We start from the raw sequence: 20165 nt of genomic DNA on the forward strand, positions 1-20165 counted from the left end.
AGACATAAAAAGAGAAGAAAGTAACTTGACTGCTATGACAGATGAGCTTTTAGCAGGCTTTTAAAGATGATGCACTAAACATCATTCTCTGCTAAAGTTAAGAGTGTTGGAAGAACTCAGCAGGAGTCATGAGGTGATATGTCTCAAAGATGCTGTAAGGCAGTCCATTCATGATTCCCACTGCATATCTGAGGTTGATGCTCCATCAGCTGGCTGAGGCAATCTAACACTCCTACCACCTTTTCTCTCCCTCTCAGCTGGGTTGTTTTTCTGCTGGCTTGGTGAGCTAAGTCAGCTCAGGGGGGATCAGACCAGCAACAGATGCAGTGCAAGGAAGTAGTCAGGATCAGGTACCCAAGGCCACAGGCAGCAGAAGGCAGCAAACTGCTAGATCAGCTCAGCTGTTCCAAGGTATGACCCCCCGGAGCACCACACTCCTGTGCAAGATTCCTCTCAGTTCAAACCACAAAAAAGCTGAGCCTCTCATATGCTTCCCTCCACATGTCCTGGCATCCAGCTCCAAACAATGCATCCCATGTAATGCAGATGCTCCTGTATGCTAGCATGCGGCATGCACTGCTCAGCTACTTGTATCCTAGATCTCCACAGTATTTGAGAAAAGTCATAGTGGAAGTTTAGAGAAGATTAAGCCAAATGCAGCCAGCAATAGAGTTGATTACTTGACAGTAAAAATAGGTATTGGAGAACTTGAAGGCTTTAATCAATGTGCAAGGACTGCCCAGAGATAGAGATGGTGAAGAGGCTGAGATGAGGTACAGAACACTCTGCAGCACCCCCATGGTACAGAGCAAGGAGATAGTCTCTAAAGGACATGACAAAAAAGCAGTAAAAGGAGTATAGAGAACAGCCAGAAGAATACAGATACATTAGATACAAATAACATTAGTAAAAACTCACTAATTTTCCAGTGCAGAACCGATTACCAGGAATGGTCCTTTCCCAAATTGGGATGAAAAGAAAAAAAAAATCTCAAAGGTTCATGCAAAAAGATATTTTAAAAATCAGGTAAAGAAACTATTTTATGTCAATTATTTCAAAAGTTTTAGGTTTCATTCTGATAATTTTCAATGCTTATTATAGTTTACGTGGCTTCAAAATTAAACATATTTCACCATAAAGCTGGATTCGTTTCAAAAATGTCAAGCTATAACTTTAACAATCTCAAACCTGAATAAAATGGAAGATTTTGGCATTGAGATATTAATCACAAGCAATCCATTCCTATAAAGTCCTTCGGCATTAAAACTGTTATCTTCTGATGAATATTGAAAAATTCCCAGCCATCTCTAAAGTTAAATTGCTCAGCGTTAACTTTTCAGATAAGCTAGAAAATGGAAACACATACTTTAAACTGATTATAAGTCTTATCTACTATAGTTTTATTATTTTCTAGTCAGAAAGAGTAGCACAGCACAGTTAAATTTACTGGGAATAGCTCAGACTGCATAAACATATAAAAAGCACTAACCTGAAGACTGCAGATGGTGAGACCTGATACAGAACAGTGCTGTTTTTAGAACAGTAGAAAACAACACAGTAAGGCATCGTGGCATTTTTTCTTGTAACAGTAACTTTCCCTTCATTTCTTTTCTTTTTTCTTTTTTTTTCTCTTTTTCTTGCCCTTTACTCATCAGTCAGGCTGCTTTCACGGATGCCTGAGCTACCAGGCTTGTTGCTCTCAAGGGTCCTGTCAGAAGCAGCAGTTTGTCTGCATACTATCCATTACAGGAGTCAGTGTTAGTTAGTAAATTGGAATATCAAACCCAGATATAATTAGGTTGTTGAAATAACAACCTGAAAGTATGGCCTAATTCACATACTGTGCTAATAAATATCTGCCATGCTCACTGACCTCATTAGAATTGAAGCTCTGAACTACTTGGAGTCAGTGGCAAATTCAGACCATTACAAGCTTAGGAAGTTTCCATAACCTAAATTCTAAAGATGTAAGAAATAAACCATGCCACCTTCAAATACATCAATAACATTAATAAACTTGTATTTAAAATAACTAACATTAATTATTCATGATGCAAAAAATCATATTGTCTCTACTTTCAAGATTACTTACTGACATGCTACAATGAATAAAATAAAATGTTTTAAACTGAACTTCATTAGTGTCATGATTAGACTAAGACTATTTTAAGCATCATTATTTTATAGCACCATCTTATCAGCTAGCAGTAATTAAGCCTAACTATATGTTTCCACCAAGTAAGGTGAAGTAGATTATTATGGGAAATGCAGAATCATACAATTATAACCCTTAAAAGCAGTTTCAATATAATAAATTAAGATTTGATATTGAAGGAAATTACAACAGAACATCATATACAGCTATTTAGCATATGTCAAAGAAAAAGAAATTCTGAAAGTCAAGACAAAAAGAATGTTTAATGTGCTCATGCCACATGGAATCCTGTATTTTATTCATAATTTGTTTCCCTTTTAGGGGGGGACTATCTCATATTACAGTTAATCCTGAGAGCAAACATACTCACAAAAAAATCACCTGTTCCAAAATTCCTGGTTTATATGAACAGCCAATATCATTAATACTGGTTATACTGGTCTTTGTTGTGGAAGTCCACCATACACCAAATAGCAGATGGAGTGGAAATTTGGGAGTACTAGCGAGTCTAGTGGAAGAACTGTTGGCAAACTGTCTCTCTAGTACATCATGGTCTACACGTCAGGTCATTCAAGCCTTCTCCTTAATTCTTCATATTTTGAGTGGTGGATCAGTCAATTCATTATATTCTTTTTCAGGGAAATCTATTTCTTGAGGTCCATTCTGGCTCAAAAGCCTTTGCTATCATTAACAGATCATTGTTGTTGTAAAACATCAACAGACTTGTGAAGTTGTAAAGTATTAAATACATGTCATCTTGCGCTCTGCCAACAGGAGAGTTGAAGAAGCCAGATCTCAAGCAACCCACAGAGTCCCTGCCTGTAACTGTGTCTGACTGTGGAGCAGTGAGGTGGTGAGAGGCAGCCTCATAGCTTGCGAAAAGCACAAGCCAGTCCTGTCCTGGCAGAGCAGACAATTTTGATGAATACAAAAGGCCATCAACCTCCCCAGGCTGCCTTTGGAATGGCCATTTAGGACTGCAAGACCATAAACACTCAGAACAGATTTGATAAATGTTAATTCCATAGCAGCTCCTTAAAACAAAAGCTTTTTCACACAAAAGCTAAGGTATTTGTTATAAGAAAAGGGTGGTAAATGATCTCTCAGGAAATTCAATAAGTAAAATGTTTCAAAAGGTTACCAGCCTTTAAAAAATATAGGAAGAGGCTGTTCGTAGTGTTCACTCATAGTGACATGTTTTTGTGGGTTTTGCTACAAAAAAGGATAAAATGGAAGTGAACACAACATAAAATTACAATTTAGAATGAGTGACAATTATTGTCTTCATCCAACTTCTACGAACAGTTGGTTTGGGGATTTTAAAAATGGTATGAAATCTGTATCTGACATTTAGAATTTTATTGGCAGTTACAACATACTTCACTTGAAATTTAATTCACTTAAAATACAAACCATTTATCCCCCTTCCAGATCCCACTGACTAGTTCTTACTACAGCACTGTAAAAATAAAACTACCTCAATTATTTGGCTTTTAACCCTAAAACTGGAGTCCTATTCATCCCCAGTTTTGAATCCTAACATGTAGTTTTAAGGTTATTATGACAAACACAGAATATTCTAAACCAGTTAAGTGTAGTGCAACTGACAAAATAATTACATTTTGAATATTCTACTAAAAAATCTTCAATGTCTAAAGGAGCACAGTTTATACAGGTACTATGGAAGGCAGGGGGGAGGGCTTAGGTGGTTGGGTTTTGCTTTGGCAGACCCATTAACCTATCTAGATAGTGATTTTTTTAAAAAGTATTTATTTTTACTATAGCTTCTAAAATACAAGGTCTTCAACACATCCCTTGTGGTTTAACCCCAGCCAGTAACAAAGTACCACTCAGCCACTCGCTCACTCCCCCTCCTGCCCCACACTGGGATCGGGAGGAGAATCAGAAAAAAGTAAAACCCGTGGGTTGAGATAAGAACAGTTTAATAATTGAAATAAATTTTGAAAAAAATGTTAAGACAATAGTAATTGCAATGAAGAGGAAAGGGAGAGAGAGAAATAAAATCCAAGTGAAAAAAAAACACGACAAGCACAATGCAATTGCTCACCACCCCACTGACTGATGCCCAGCCAGTCCCCAAGCAGTGATCTGCAGCCAGCTCCCCACCCCGTTTACATACTGAGCATGATGTTCTATGGTATGGAGCATCCTTTTGGCTAGTTCGGGTCAGCTGTCCTGGCTCTGTTCCCTCCCAGCTTCTTGTGGACCTGCTCACTGGCAGAGCATGGGAAACTGAAAAGTTCTTGACACTGAGTAAGCTCTACTTAGCAGCAATTAAAACATCAGTGTGTTATCAACATTACTCTCATATTAAATCCAAAATACAGCACTGTATCAGCTACTAAGAGGGAATATCCCAGCCAAAACCAGGACATCTCTACAACCTCTAATGCATATATTTCTACACATATGTCTTAGAAATTGTTCTAGCAGTTCAAAACACAAAAAGGCCTACCCCCATTTATTATATGGATTATAAGAGAAACCACTATGAATATTATTTTGGAATTTGTCTTTAGTGGTAGCCGTACAAGACAAAGAGTTTAGCTTACGTATCTATTAACAGCTGGTATATCACAACATTTGTACGTACACTCATTTCCTCTATTGTATTGTAACTGGGACATAACCAAATCACAGGGCATCCTACTCTGCAGCTTTGAGTACGAACTGCAGTCAGGATTTGGCGTCACTAACAAACCTTACTGCCAGCTGACTGGTTTTGCCTGACAATCCACCTAAGCTGCAGCATGTCTCAGCTGAGGAAACAAGAGCAGAGTATGCCTTGCCTTTCCTCGTGCAGTGCACCACATTCTTTTATTTATGAAGGCAAAACAAGTCTGAAAGCCAGCCCGAGGCACCCTCAGTCCCAGTGGGGCTCTGGTGTACCACAGGAAGCTGCCATTCCTTCTTACCTTGTGAACAGGCTGTTTTTTGCTCTAGGCTTCCTCAGAAATGGGAAGAGTTAGTAAAATGAAGGTTATGTTAACATGTTAGAATTACCTACACACCTTCAATTACAATTTGAACTCACATTTACTGAACATCAACTGTCGCCCATTTTCACTAAAGACAGAAAGTTCTCACGGAAGCTGTGCTTTGATTTCTGTGCTGCTATTTATTTCTACAGTGGGTATAACCAATCTGAGCAATAGCGGAAGGCAGCATCAACCAGGATCAAGTATGTGACCACACATAATTTTACTAATGATATTTATTGCCTGCTGAATATAAAATCCTCTGAAGTATATCAAAAGCTGCTCTGGGGGACCACACTGAACAACTGAACAACAACTTGTCAAGGGAGCCATTAACACTTCCAACTGTTGAGTCACCTGGAAATTTCCTTTCCAATTTCTGGTGACTAATTGTTTGAAGGAAAAGGGAACATCACACTCAGACAGCTAGCGGGGCAAACAGAAGGATCCCCTGAACTGCTGCCACACTACAAAAACTGCAAATGGGATCTCTTCTGGATTCTCCTCCACCTGGATGTGTGGGAATTGCTTTTTGATGCTGACAGATGTCAAAGGTGTGGGAGAGAAACACAGGAATCAAAGATAGGCAGAGGGAATCTAAGCAAAATTATTTTGCAAGTGCAAAATTTAAAGCTCTCCCTGGAACATTAACTCATCCCCAATGAACACACACTGAACAAAAATGTGCTTTCAGATGAATCACAAATTATGTCTTAATGTATTACAACCAATGTGGGATATTTAGTTTTATTCACAGAGCCCTAAATCAAACCTTAATCAAAACTTAACTAAGCCCTCACTTGGGGTGCTATATGAAGCTTCAAGTTTTACATTAAAAAATAAGGTTTTACAGATACTTCATACCTTTTTTTAGTGGAAAAAGATGACATCTAATTTTCTGGACTAATTTCTCTCACATTCTGCATTAACAAAGCACTCAGCAGAGGACACTAGAAGTCCAATAGTCCAGACTAGGACAGAGAGATTCAATAATGCTCAAGAAACTGCATAAATGTGGTCCCATTGCCATTCTGGATTCCTATACTTACATGGTGTAAAAGGCCAACATGGATTATTCAGAGGAGACCGAATTACATATTAAGTGGTCACAAACCTTCTTTTCACAAACTTATATAGAAATTAATACATGTGTAGGGAACACATCCAACCTGTTTCTAACTGAAATGTGAATGCTCACTGGAGCATAAATCTGAATGGATTTAATTTTCCTGCTTACCCCAAATCTAGAGCTGAAAAGGCATTACCTTTCTAACATCAGACCTCTACTGTTTTCAAAAGCCCCTCTAACAGTAACATCATTATTCTTAATCAGAAAAAAAAAAAAAAAAAAAAAAGCCCTTTGAATATTAGGAATCAATGCAAAACAGGAGGCAGAAGCTGAAAAAGCAACACACCTTCAAATGAAAAGTGAAGTTTTCAGAAGGGAGAGAACTCTGCCTTGCTGCTTGAACAAGAATTGTCCTTTTGGGGTACAACGTGGTTAACAGCAAACTTTTACAAAGGAAACTTTATAATTTCAGCAAAAGTCTATTTGAGAATGGAAGACCAGAAGTCACCAGTTCTGAATGACTGTACACTCTCCAACAATGGAAATTGTTCATGCCAAGTAATTTGTGGTATCAGACAGGTACCAAACATATGCATGGACTTGTGCCCATATTACTTATACAGAGAACTATTAATCCAAGTTTAAAAATATCACAAGAGGTTTGTGTGTGAGGTATTTATTACTTGACTGCAAGCATTTTTATTACATTATATACTTAGGAGCAGAAAATCATCTGATTACCAAGATGGAAAAACACAGTTTTAGCATGATGCTGTTGAGTGGTAGACGACTATTTTTTCCTACGCATTAGCTTTCACGTTGGCAAACCTGCCAGAGGCTTGCATGTAAAAGCGGCAAACTAAAGCACCATCTAGCCTGAAATAAAAAAATGTCAGAAACAGATGGAAGAGTCTGGTGGTTAAGAGAAGTGTGGATGTGACTCTCACCAAGAAGGAGTACACAGAGTGTTGTTTTGATGTGTTCAGCCTTCTATGGCAGTGCAGCCTGCTGATAAACTTGAAAGGGGACAAAATAAACCCACAAAAGCCTATAGTTTTCCTGTGAAATCTACAATTTCTCTCCCTCCAAATGCCACATTTGATTACCAGACTCTAGGGAACAACGTTATGGAAACAGAGCTCAGCTACCTAGCGAGAAAGAAGTATTCTTCCTTGGCTGCCAGAGAAGAAAATATAACTGCTGTGTCATTCTGCTTGACCTACTTAAAATGGCAGAGCTTAGCAACTGAATGTGAATACAAAGAGGGGTGAAGGATATCTGCCCTGTATTCCTGCCAGCTGCCCCTGGAGATGGAAGACAGATCTCTGTATTACAATATAAAGATCGGTCAGGTATTATTCCCTCTTTTTTTCTTTTACTTGTCTTTCACTAATGGTGATTTTTCCCATCCTCAAAACCAGAGGGTTTTTGGTAAAAAATAATGGAAAGGGCAGAGAGAGCGAGGAAGAGAACCGATTCTTGTTTCCTTTCTTCTTCTTCCTCCATCTACTGGCACAAGAGTATCACCACTGTCCCAACACAAGCAGACTCCTTACATCACGTACCAAGGAGCATCTCTGCAATTCCAGCATGGGAAATGAAGAGGTTTTTTTCTCCATTTCTTCTGACTAGTTTGTCTTCTGACCAGGCTAACCAGTAGCAGAAGCAGTAGCAGAGTTCCTTGTCCTAGGATCTTCTGTGGTAAATATGGGTGGGTGTCAAAGCCTCAGGCAAATCCTAGAAATAAACATTTTGCATAGAGCCACAGATACTGGTGTCTGCTAGGGGGAGAGAGAAGGAGGTATCTGTGAAACCAACATTTAAAATGTCAGTGTTGAGCTAAGGAACAGTAGCCCTCTCCATGAGCTTACACAGTGTAAGGCTGTTGCCAGTGATACACATTAATACATAAAGTCTACATCTGCTCTTTGCAGGACTGTGTTTGCACTCAGCAGTTCAAACAATAGTTCTTCTAATGGCCTACAACGTGTGTTCCTGGCTTAGTGAGGGAAGGGAAAGGTAACCGCTGGAGTTTGGTGAAAGGGGGGGGAGCAGGCTCAGCCAGCTTCTCTGGAGAGCTGCTCTTCAGAAGGCTCATATCACACAAGGAGGACACGCCACTAGGGAGAGAGATGAAAAGACTTACGGTTTCTCATTGACTTGACTTCCATTCCAACCTAGATAAAGACTTCAAAACTTTAAGTACTCGTATCCCACAGGAAGATACCTTTGGAGTCAACTGCCAGCATGCCCATTTGCCATATCTTTTTCCTCAAAGCTTGTTTGCACTAATCTTTTCTGGATCTGACCAATTTTATGTAGTGTCAACGACATACCTAATATGAATTTTCCATTTCCTCATAGCAACCTACAGGTTACTTTTAAGGTTGGTAACAAAATCTAAGAGACTACCACGACACAAGTGGAATTTCACGGTTTGTTGAAATTTGTGTATTTGGATTGCCAGTGTTTCAAGGCAAAGGCAAAGTGACAGCCCTGAGTGTTAGCAGCAGACCCTTTCCATCAGAATAAAGAAATACCTTAAACCTCAGATCAAGGCCTCTTTATGTTAATTCTCACTGCTTGTTTGCTGGCAGCAGGTGAACTGAATCTGAAGAACTTAGGCTGAAGGAGACAAGCATAGTTAACAGGTAGCCAATCAGTAACACACTGGCTCCAACCAAATACATGAAATTCTAGCACTCATTTTTAATATGCAACAAAAGGCATGGGAAAATTCTATCCTAATATCTACTCAGGTTTCCTACATAACATGAGCTTTCTGGAGTACAGTAAACCTGATTCCTGTCTCCTACAGACTGACTTCTATATACTTTTTAAGATCATATGATAATGACTTAGAAAATAACCAAGAAATCAAGTTTTTGTCCAGCAGAGTAACAATATGTCCATGACTGAAAGGAACTGTAAATCACCTTTGACTTTTCTCCATCTACAGCCTATACACAATTAGACATAAGAATAAAGGGACATTTTAATAAACTGAAAAATTATGAACATAGGGTAAGGAAAAATATGCATCAAGTCTACATGCTGATGCACACCAGTTAAACTAGAAATTAAGAGGAAATAGAAGACAAAAAAAGGGAAGGTCAAAAGTAAAAGGAGAGAAAACCAACTTAAAAGGTTCCAACTAAAAAGAAAAAAAGGCGTATCAGGGACAAAAACAGTTAAATTAATCTATTGCAGGATGTTCATTAAGATCATTTTAAAGTAGAAATCTTCAGACTGAAAGCAAACCTTGGTAATATTAAATAAAATCCTGCTGAGTTAAATCAAAGAAAAACAGGAGAGAGATAAACAGAAAGCTCCACAGAAATACAATAAATTGAAAGATAATTAAAGTAAAATCTGAGAGAAGGAAGAATATTAGAAAGTGAAATGAAAACATTCTGCAGTTGAAACAGGATTGAAGGAAAGCAGCATAAAAGGACTTAAAGGAGGAAGCCCAAGGAAAACAGTTTCAGCAAAGTATAATGAAAACAAAATGTGCACACAAATTGTTGCATAATAAAAAACAGAGAGAGCATGAGTGACAATGAAATGACAGTAACAGTGATACTCTTTAGTGCAGATGAGTCTTCACTGTCCAAACAGACTAAGAGGATTTCTTCACCTCAAAATGAGTCAAAGACCGATGCAAAACAGAAGTGACAAAACCAGTAGCTCTAGTAGCAGTGCCATGGCTCATCTGCTATCATCTGGTCAGCATCAGGACACTCTATTCTAGTAGTAGATAAACTGTATAGTCACTTCCCTGCTATGATGGCAAAGCCTGGAATTTGTTCCAGTAGTAGCTGAGTGACCCCTGTAGACACTAGGTTGACTCCCTTAAGGACAAGTTTCTGCACTCTCGAAAACTTAAAATTGTTTGACATTTTAACCCTAAACCAGAATGACCTCTGGTTGTAGTATTTTGTTTCTTTGCGTACCACAAACAATGGGCCTGCGGAAAAATATTAATTAACCTTAAAGTTTTACTTAGAGCCTTTGCCTCATCTTGCCACTTTGTCTGTTCTTGTACATGCATAGCTCTGAGCAACTGAGCTTCATTTCTGTAATTGGCACTGGATCATACACCACAAATTCATTCCTGTATCTTACATTGTACCACATACTAACAGTCCAGTATTAAAAAGTCTTTTTCCCGCCTCAGTTTTCTGGAGATGGAACTACTGTGAAGAATATATCTAGAAAGTGTTCTAAAATAAAACAAACCTTAAAAAAAAATCAAACTCCAATACTGTGAACTCATGCTACTTTTAAACATTTTTACTTTTGCCTTTGGGGAAGAATGGAACTAAGCAAAACGGTCTTGAGCCATGACAAATGTGACCTAAATGCCATTTTCACTTATTGAACTAAGTTAACTAGAAAGACAGTAGGTTAATTTTATATGGAGACCTTAAAATAGGAGAAGATATCTTTATAAAAACACATGCCCTAGCACAACTTCTGAGAAACACTGTAGACTCTGAATACAAGAAGTCCAGTTAGGTGATATCTGTGTTTCTTTTGTCAAGACACCGAAAACTCTGTAACTATACTTATTAAATGGGAGTTACATGTAAAAGCAATTAATCTCTTGCACAGAGTAGATGGTTGAAATACAAGCAGAACTGTCCAAAATAATGCAAAACTGGAACAGGTGTTGAACCATATGAACCAGATCATCCTCTCCTAGTGTCTGAATGCAAACTAACAGCATGGGAACTTACGTGTAGGGGAGAAAGGGGAGAGAGTGAGAGTGAAAAGAACTGAGTGAAAAACAATGTGTAAGACTGCACAGAAAATCAGGACAGACAGAAACTCTTTATAAAACTTTATAAAGAAACTCCCCCAAAAGAAAAACAGTTGATAAATTTGTTAAGACACAATGCTGTTTAGAAAGATCTGAATTGAAAGCAAAAAAGCCCATCTCTTGTTGCCTTTTTTTCTACAGTCTTGTGGGAAGAAGGAACTGCCAGGTCTGTCTTTATAAACAAAAATAAACCTGATATCCATATATCTCAACTTCTCTTTTTGATGAAAATAATCTGAAAAACCTTCCCAAGAATGAATGAATAACTCCATGTCTGAGAAGTTGCAACACCAGTGTTAAAAGCAGGACTGAAAGAGAGAAATCATTAGCTTCTGTTCCTCTTTAGCCAAGCTGAAAATAACTACTTGAAAAACAGCTCAGAATTTTGCAAGAACTAATGTGGCACCCAACTGTTTCTGGGAAGTGCTACAGAATGACTTGCAGGTAAAAAGGAAATCTTTGTTAGTGCAGTAATTAATTACAAAGCTTTTAGGCAGACTGAGAAGCTCTAGTGCAAAACCTTCTGTCCAGTATAGCAAAAAAATTCAATATCAGGAAGACATAAAGTCAACCTTGAAAAACACTACTAACAGGGAGAAGCTGCGAAAAAGACAGACAAAGCTGAAAAGTAATTTCAAAAAGAGCATCAGAATGAAAGTTCATCACTTCCAGCAAGCTTGCTGGAAACTATTAACAATTGTTTCCTATCCAGTTTTACCTGCAGTAGTCTAAAAAGGAGAACAGGTGTTTCCTAAACTTACAACATGCAGAAATCTACTGATACTGCAGGAAAAGCTCCCTGTGAGGCATACTTGGCTCAGCTCAATGTCGTCATCTAAAATAATGGTCAGAGAATCGAACAGGAAGAAGTAATTGTAGTGAACAACGTTCGTAGCCTCCCTGTGATGTTGTTACTGACATTTCCCAGACAAGTGAGTTATTTAGATCTGAATAAGCCTTTAACTTTTGGTATGAAGCCAGGGACCCAGGTATGGGCTGGGACAGGTGGTTATGGAACAATTCCACCAGCAGTGGCAGTGGAAGACTTGAATTTTGGGTTGGATATCAGTAAAGGTATCTAGAATAAAGTAGTAATTGAACAATGTAGAAATCTCTAAAAGATAATGAGACAAGGCCAAAGACTCTTAGAGGTTACAGAATTGGTCACAGGTCCTCTACTGTCTTTCTTGTTGGCATGCCATCAGAGTGAACAATTGCCAGTGAGAAACACTGATAGATCTAAAAGTACAAACTCCATGAAAAACAGACATGAAATTTCAGCAACACTGATTTGGTTCTCATTTACTGTGGTATGCCATAAGGGATACTGTATAAAGGTCAAGGGCAACCTCACCTTGTGGCTATGTGCTAAAGACATTTTGGATGGGATGCCACCATAAAAAAGGTTGGTATTTTTGACCAAAGGTGTTATCTTCTGCTGTTTTTTTCTGAGTATGTTCCCAGAAATGGCATTTTCTTGTAAACCATTAAGAGGTACGTTAAATTACTTAGCTCTGGCATTTATTTCTCACCCTGCAATGGGAACTGTCTGCAAGTGCTCAAACCCTGGCTAGCCAACTGGGTCAAAAGGGGAAACAATATTTTGCTAAAATACATTGATCTTGGTAAGAATCTATTCAACACATCACCACAACAACAGATTTAAATAGAGACACAAAAAAGCATGTTTGCTAGTGCCGAAACAACAGGGAAAATAAAGCCCATTTCCTATTCCCAATATGGCAAGTAATAAAAAATATCTGTTAACAATCAAATCAAGCTGACAAAGCAATTTAAAATGGCTCGGAATACAGCCAAAAAAGATCGTAACAGGGAGAGACAATATGCACTGGACTGAAAAGCCCACTTCACATCATCACGGGAAGAGACATAAAGACCAGCATGATGTGCATGATTGCTATCATATATTGAAAGAGTTGGGAATATAGTTAAAATATCAAATAAAGACGGACAGACATGATATAAGGGATTAAAGTTCTGTCAAAGACATGCACTTCTTTGTTCCAAGTTCTTCAGTCTGAACACTTTCTTCTCACTCATTCTTAATCAGAGATTAAGATTACGTGGAACCTAACAGAACATATACTCCCTAAACACTAGCCACTATAACAAATGAACAGGCACAATCTACAATTAAGATGCCTTAAAATCTTCTAAAAGCATGGGTAATTCAGGGATGCCAGGCAACTAAACAGTAACGATACTTTCACACCTTCTTAAAAAAAAAAAATAGTAACCCTTTGGATGACCTTTTCAATGCACCTTCTTTCACAACTGAGCAGAAATCACTGGGTTTTTTTAAATGTATACTTAGAATGCAATCTTTCTGAATATTTACAATTCACCAGTCAAGTCTAGTACACATTTATGCCACTAGGATGACCAGACCCTTATTCAAAAATTTCATAAATTTTGTTCTAATCTATGGCATCAAACAGACGTAAAATGTGGTTTTGTACCTGGGAATAGAGGTTCATCAAAGTATTCCAATATTAATCCATGTTAAACAATATCACACTATATAAGCTTCCCAGCTGAACACCAACCCTGGTTCCCAAACTGCTGACAGCATAAGAAAACTTCCATATGTGAGAAAGTTGCCAGCTGATACATTTTTTTAGGATGGAAACCGGGAGTCACAAGCACCTGCATAGTTTAATGTGAAGTACTTCAGTCACTAAAGTACTACTGTGTGCTTGATTTGCACACCGAAAAGCACAAGGTAATTTTTTTTTTCAGTTCAGAGGTGTATTTTTTCAGTTACATTTTGTCTTTCAAGAGAAAAAAAATAAAACAAATTAATGTACATTTTGCAAAAACACAACAACCTCTTAAAGCACCGTAAATGGGAGTTAGCAAGGCATTCGGACTGCCAGTGTTACCAAAATAGTGAAAGGGAACACAAGATAAAGCAGTATGGCATGCAAGAAAATGTGCAACCTTGAGATTTGGCTTTGCTTCCTTAATCAATCAGACCACAGTTTACATCGTTTCTAATGATTTGTGACTATACAAGGATGTGGAGTTAATATAGGAATGTGTGGTCTCAACACACCGTGATAGTGTCATTAGTGAAAAAGGTGGGAATAAGGGGTACCTCCTTCATCAGATGGCCTTGTTATCTCACTGCAGTAAGAAAAGGTAGGGTTCGTGTCAGAGCCATCTGATTTATAATCTCCCAAACTGGTAGAATGTAAGTACTGCTTACTGTAACGGCTTGCTCTTTCTACAAAGGTAGAAAGAAAGAAACAATATCACAGTAAATAGGTGACAGAAGTGCAAAGACAAGCAACAACAAAACCCCCAACACTGCTGACATTGATATGCATACACTGATGTCATTAAAATTAGAGAAAAGTAAATTGTTCACAATTTTTTATCCATTTTGATCACCACCAGTTCAAAAGGTTGCTTCAAAATTAAATACAGCTAAGCTTGTTCTCTGCTTTAAGATAGCAGAAATGGAAGGTAGGATTGAGATACTGCAAAAATAAGGAATTGAGATGAAGCATATGAAAATTTCCGGTGGAAAATCAAAATGTTCTTTTATTCCAGCATGCATACAAGTGCATGTGGAAATACTGCTGTATGACATTCAAAAGAATATTTAAAAGTTCCACTAGTAGTAGCGAAGAAAATACATGTGCAAAACTAAACATTCAAAATAAACACTTGCGGGGGCAGGGGGGGGGGACAGGGTAGGGAGTGTGTGTGTGGACAACAGTCCAAAAACTTCTAGAGCCAAAATATTGCTGCCTATTCTTACATTACTTTCTCTCCTTTTCCTTCCACCCTTAAATTAGGAACACCTTTTAGTTGCAAACAATAGCACAAGGTATAATATCACATGTCCTATAAGTAAAATGTGCATAGAAAAGAAGTCAACTTCATAAATAGGCCACCTTCTGTATCTCTGAAACTTTAGTAAGGTCCAACTATTTTAAAATTCTATTTATAGTGAGGACCAAGTAGGTCAATGCTTTTTGAGTGACTACTTGTAAGTGGTGTGAATAACTGTTGTTTATGATAAGATTTATTTCACTATTTCTTATCTGTACATGTGATTACAGCTGAAGTTCTTATAAAACACCAGTTTTAAAATACTACAGTTTTATTTATATATATATATGTATGAAAACATAAAACATATGGCTGGCACATGGACTTGAAAATTCACTGTATCAACTTAGTTTCATAAGTTTCATAAGGGAAAAGTCAGGATACAAGCAATACCAGAAAGCATATGCAGACTCCTAGACTGAATATTGTCCTCCAGAGGATCAATGTCGAAGATGGAGCCAGGATCTGTGCGCCAAACTTTAAGATCTTTTCCCAAAGCACAGAAATTACAGGACAGACAAACAACAAAGGAAGTAAAAGCATGAAAGTAATGAGTTTTAACAATCAACAACCAATTTCTTTCATGTAGAAATTAACCAAAATACCTAGATATTCACCTGAAAGGATCAGAAAGCATTAATCTCCTGCTTAAAAGAACTTAGTACATTCATTTTAAGTGTTGACGTTATTTTAAGGAGATTTTTTTCTCCCAGTTTTTGTTTTCCTTTTCTAAATATGACCATTGTATTTTCTTAAGGCTAAATAAATGGAAACAAATTAAGTATCACATACCAGCGTTCTTTTCCACTAGCAAAACCAAAATCATCAGAGCTACAAGATTATTTCCCCAGTTCACCAACAGCATCCTTCCTCCATGGAGATGCCCAGTATGCAAACCTATAGTTGACAGTTACCAGTATACATCTCTACAGCTGACAGAGGCACTACAGGCCCTTCTTTTCATACAGCAGAGATCAAGTCAGATTAACAAGGAGAATCAGGGGCATAGCTCATCTTATACAAAATACATTTCTCTAAGTTGCTCAATTCATATAAATTGTAAAAGCAAAAGTATGTCTTTCTTAATTAATACAACAAATGGACTAGGGTGACAAATTCAGCTGTAGAAATATTCACTGTAGACATCTACAGTTGGGCAAAATGAAGCCTCCCCTTGACCATGAGTCCAGTTCTGGGCTCCCCAGTTCAAGAGGAACAGGGAACCGCTGGAGAGGGTCCAGCAGAGGGCTATGAAAATGATGAGGGGACTGGAGCATGTCCCTCATGAGGAAAGGCTGAGAGAGCTGGGCCGGTTCAGCCTGGAGAAGAGAAGGCTGAGAGGGGATCCTACTGACGCATACAAGTATCTTAATGGTGGGTGTCCAGGGGCTGGGGCCAGGCTCTTTTCAGTGGTGCCCAGTGACAGGACAAGGGGCAACACGCACAAACTGCAGCACAGGGAGTTCCACCTGAATGTGAGGAAGCACTTCTTGACTTTGAGGGTGACAGAGCACTGGAACAGGCTGCCCAGAGAGGCTGTGGAGTCTCCTTCTCTGGAGATATTTAAAACCCACCTGGATGTGATCCTGTGCAACCTGCTCTAGGTGAACCTGCTTTATCAGGGGGCTGGACTAGATGACCTCCAGAGGTCCCTTCCAACCCAGACCATTCTGTGATTCTGTGATCTTAACTAGTAACTTAACTTTGTCTTTCAAATATCTACGTTTCCTGGGACACAGAATTACTGTTGATCCACTACCCTACTATCAAAAAGCATTTTTGGAATTCAGTGGGTGGATTCAAAACCAGTAGTAATTGTAAGATCTTCAGCTTGAATTCATACAGATAAGTTATTAATATCTCCTGAATCTATGTATCTGAACAGGATACTAAAAGAAAAAAAGAGTCCATAAAAATTAATTAATTATATATTTGAGTTTAAGTTATAATCACAGCAAAAAAGTGAGTACAGATTCAGCCATGTTTTTAATAAATAATTCCAGTGTTGTATAAGAGGAGGCTTAAAACAAATGCAGAAGCATCTACAGTGTAAATGTGAGATCACCTCACACCAATCCAATATATACAATTCAAATAAGCAGGTGTGTTGATCTGCTGGGGGGCAGGAGGCTCTGCAGGGGGGTCTGGGCAGGCCGGGCCCATGGCCGAGGCCAGTTGTAGGAGGTTCAACAGGGAGAAGTGCCGGGTCCTGCACTGGGGACACAACAGCCCCACGCAGCGCTACGGGCTGGGGAAGGGTGGCTGGGAAGTGCCTGGTGGGAAAGGACCTGGGGGGGCTGGTTGACGGTTGACTGCACATGAGCCAACAGTGTGCTCAGGTGGCCAAGAAGCCAACAGCATCCTGGCTTGTGTCAGAGAGCCTGTGGTCAGCCAGACCAGGGAGTGATTGTCCCCCTGTACTCAGGACTTGGGCGTGGGACTGCACCTTGAATACCGTGTTCAGTTTTGGGCCCCTCACTACAAGAAAGACATGGAGGTGCTGAAGTGTGTCCAGAGAAGGGCAATGAAAACAGTGAAGGGTTTAGAACACAAGTCCTGTGAGAAGCTGCTGAGGGAATTGTGGTTAATTAGTCTGGAGAAAAGAAGGCTCGGGGGAGACCTTATCGCACTCTGCAACTACCTGAAAGAAGGTTGTAGCGATGTAGGTGTTTGTCTCTTCTCCCAAGTAACAAGTGACAGGACAAGAGGAAACAGCCTTAAGTTGCACTAGGAGAGGTTTAGATTGGACATTAGGAAACATTTCTTCACTGAAAGGGTTGTCAAGCAATGGAACAGGCTACCCAGGGATGTGGCTGAGTCACTGTCCCTGAAAGTATTTGAAAGGCATGTAGATGCAGTGCCTGGGGACATGGTTTAGTGGTGGACTTAGCAGTGCTAGGTTAACAGTCTGACGATGATCTTAAAGGTCTTTTCTGACCTAAACAATTCTACGATACCTGCTATGTCTACAAATGTAATAATCATTAAATCTCTCCAAACAAGTTTAAAATAAAACTGTGATGTAAAGCACAATCATTAAAGTACAAATCTACCAGATGACACGTTTTTACTAGTGGTTTGCTTCTTGGGCAAACCTGTCTGCAGGATTTACTCAATGCCTTGGAAGTGGGAAGATTATGGGTCCTCCCAGCTTGGTCCTTTTGCTTGTTTGAGTGGTACCAGGCTAAATAACAGGTTAGTAAGTCAAGTGGGACTGTGTAGACCCCAAGTATGTCATGTTTCAAATTATTAATAGCCTAGAGACAATGGAAAGAACAGACAGAGCTAATAAAACAAATCCCATAGCTTTAGAGTATGTCCAATGTATGTACATTACATGTTTTCTACTGCAACTCCCATAAGGTGAGGCACAGTACTAACTCCCTCTTGACAAGATGAATAAAAGCCAATGCAAAATCTTTTGTATCTTATGTAATCCTATGATAAACTAGTCCTAACAGTAATAAATTACGCAAGTACATAAAGCACGGACAAGTATGAGAGAGGTGGAGGAACTGGTGAATGCCCAACTTCTCCTGTTTGATCACACCTTAGTAAATAAAAATATACTAAGTACAGATTCATGGCAGCATCAATGCAGCAGCCATTGATTTGTACTGATTTTACCCATCTCTGTAGTCTGAAATAACATGCTTTAGCATGGTTAAAACTAGTACCTATTTTCCAAAGCAAAGACATTAATTTCAGCAATCAGGCATTTGAAAAAGTCGTTACAGCTTCACCAATAATACTTTGAAAACCAACCAGATGGACTCTAGCACAGAGATATGTTTCCTAAGTGGCTGAACAACTATCAGCTAGGAAAAAACTCAAGAGTCATACTTGTTTTTTTCAGTCTGCGACTTTTTTTCTGGCTGCCAAGGACATTCCATGAGCAGGTAGCTCACTGTTTCTTTTTAAACAAGCAGATATAATTGCAGTTCACTCTGAAAAAGCATTAGCTGAAATATCACTGGGTATTAGGCTCACAGGTTTGTCATGACCTCTTTAAATAGTTGCACAATTTTTGCTGTTTGGTATATATCTGAAGTTAAGAATTCCTGTGTGTTTTGACAATCGAGTATTTTAAAGTGATAAATAGTACTAATATTTCAGTTACTTTCAGCACAAGAATTTATCTCAGAGGTGTTCTTAATCCTAATTGTTTGTGCAGCAAGCCTCCAGCTATTGAACACAGAATTGCACGCTAATCTTACATAGGGCTACAGCACATGTGCAATGCAGTCCAGAGTAGGAGGTTTGAAGTACACACTAAGGAGCATATTGAAAACTGTATATTTAACTGCAATTTTGCAGGAGCTTTTCTCTCTCTCTGGATGCACCACTTCTAGCTATGGAAGTGAGTTCAAGTGCTGGATGCACCACTTCTAGCTATGGAAGTGAGTTCAAGCACTTGGGTCTCTACAGACGATGATTTTCTGGTCAAGTTGTTGCCCTAGATCCAGAATGTGTGACCCTCTGAGATGTGCACGGTCTTAAAAGCACCAGTACCTTCCCCAGGCAGAGTTCTCTGAACACTGAGAAATCACTTCTGATATAAGGCTGTAGCTGCAGACACATAAAAGGTGGCTACAGAAAAGGAAAGAATTATGTTTCTTTATGTGGTGAGGACTCATTTGGAAACTTTAAGGAAAAGACCAAAGAAGCATCCATCCAAAGAAGGAATGATACAAATAAAGTTAACCTTGTTTTAGGCAGGAGGATGGACTATATGATCCGCCAGTTAGTCCATTTGACCTGCCATTTCTCTGATTTTTGAAAGGTAGATTTAAAGTCAACCTTGCTATTATTACTACATATGAAGGATTTTAGAGCACTATCTCAGCATGTTTTTCCGTATGTAAATCCTCTGGGGTCTACACAGTTGTCAAGCACAGAAAAACAGAAAAAGGACACACAAAAAGAAAAGGAAAGGAGAACAAAAAAAGTCAGGTTACCATTTCCTTTGCCATAGCAGACTTTATAACTTTTAAAAGATTTCAGGTATCTGTTTTGATTTTGAAAGAGTGTTTATTATGAATACTCCAAATGCAACCTTAATGCACTACTTTCTGCCTACAAAACCAGTCCATATTCTACCCCCTGAATACCTGGTCTTATCTTGGACCATCTTTCAGAATGTCGCTTCTGAACACTAGTGTTCAGCTTACCAGAGATCTAATGAGTTACTGATGAATTACAGCTTGAGGTATTTTGAAAGACGTGTGAAATTCTAAAACATTCCAAAGAGGTAAATGG

At 38.7% G+C, this 20165-nt stretch overlaps 1 protein-coding gene across 5 annotated transcripts in view; it reads right to left on the bottom strand.

Moving 5' to 3' along the window:
- The window catches only part of NEBL (nebulette), a 269278-nt gene that overhangs the window by 14641 nt on the left and 234472 nt on the right, over positions 1-20165 (bottom strand). The window contains exons 23-24 of one of the 5 annotated variants that reach the window (XM_040591579.1): positions 15300-15392; positions 14164-14292 (exon numbers count right to left, since the gene is read on the bottom strand). The exons of 3 other annotated variants lie outside the window; for them this stretch is intronic. In XM_040591579.1, coding sequence (XP_040447513.1) covers positions 14164-14292; positions 15300-15392 — 222 coding nt within the window. The remainder of the gene's footprint in view (positions 1-14163; positions 14293-15299; positions 15393-20165) is intronic. One more of the 5 variants, XM_040591580.1, reaches the window with a different exon arrangement.

The sequence above is a fragment of the Falco naumanni genome, chromosome 4 (genome assembly GCF_017639655.2).
Source record: "Falco naumanni isolate bFalNau1 chromosome 4, bFalNau1.pat, whole genome shotgun sequence".
Classification (NCBI taxonomy): domain Eukaryota; kingdom Metazoa; phylum Chordata; class Aves; order Falconiformes; family Falconidae; genus Falco; species Falco naumanni.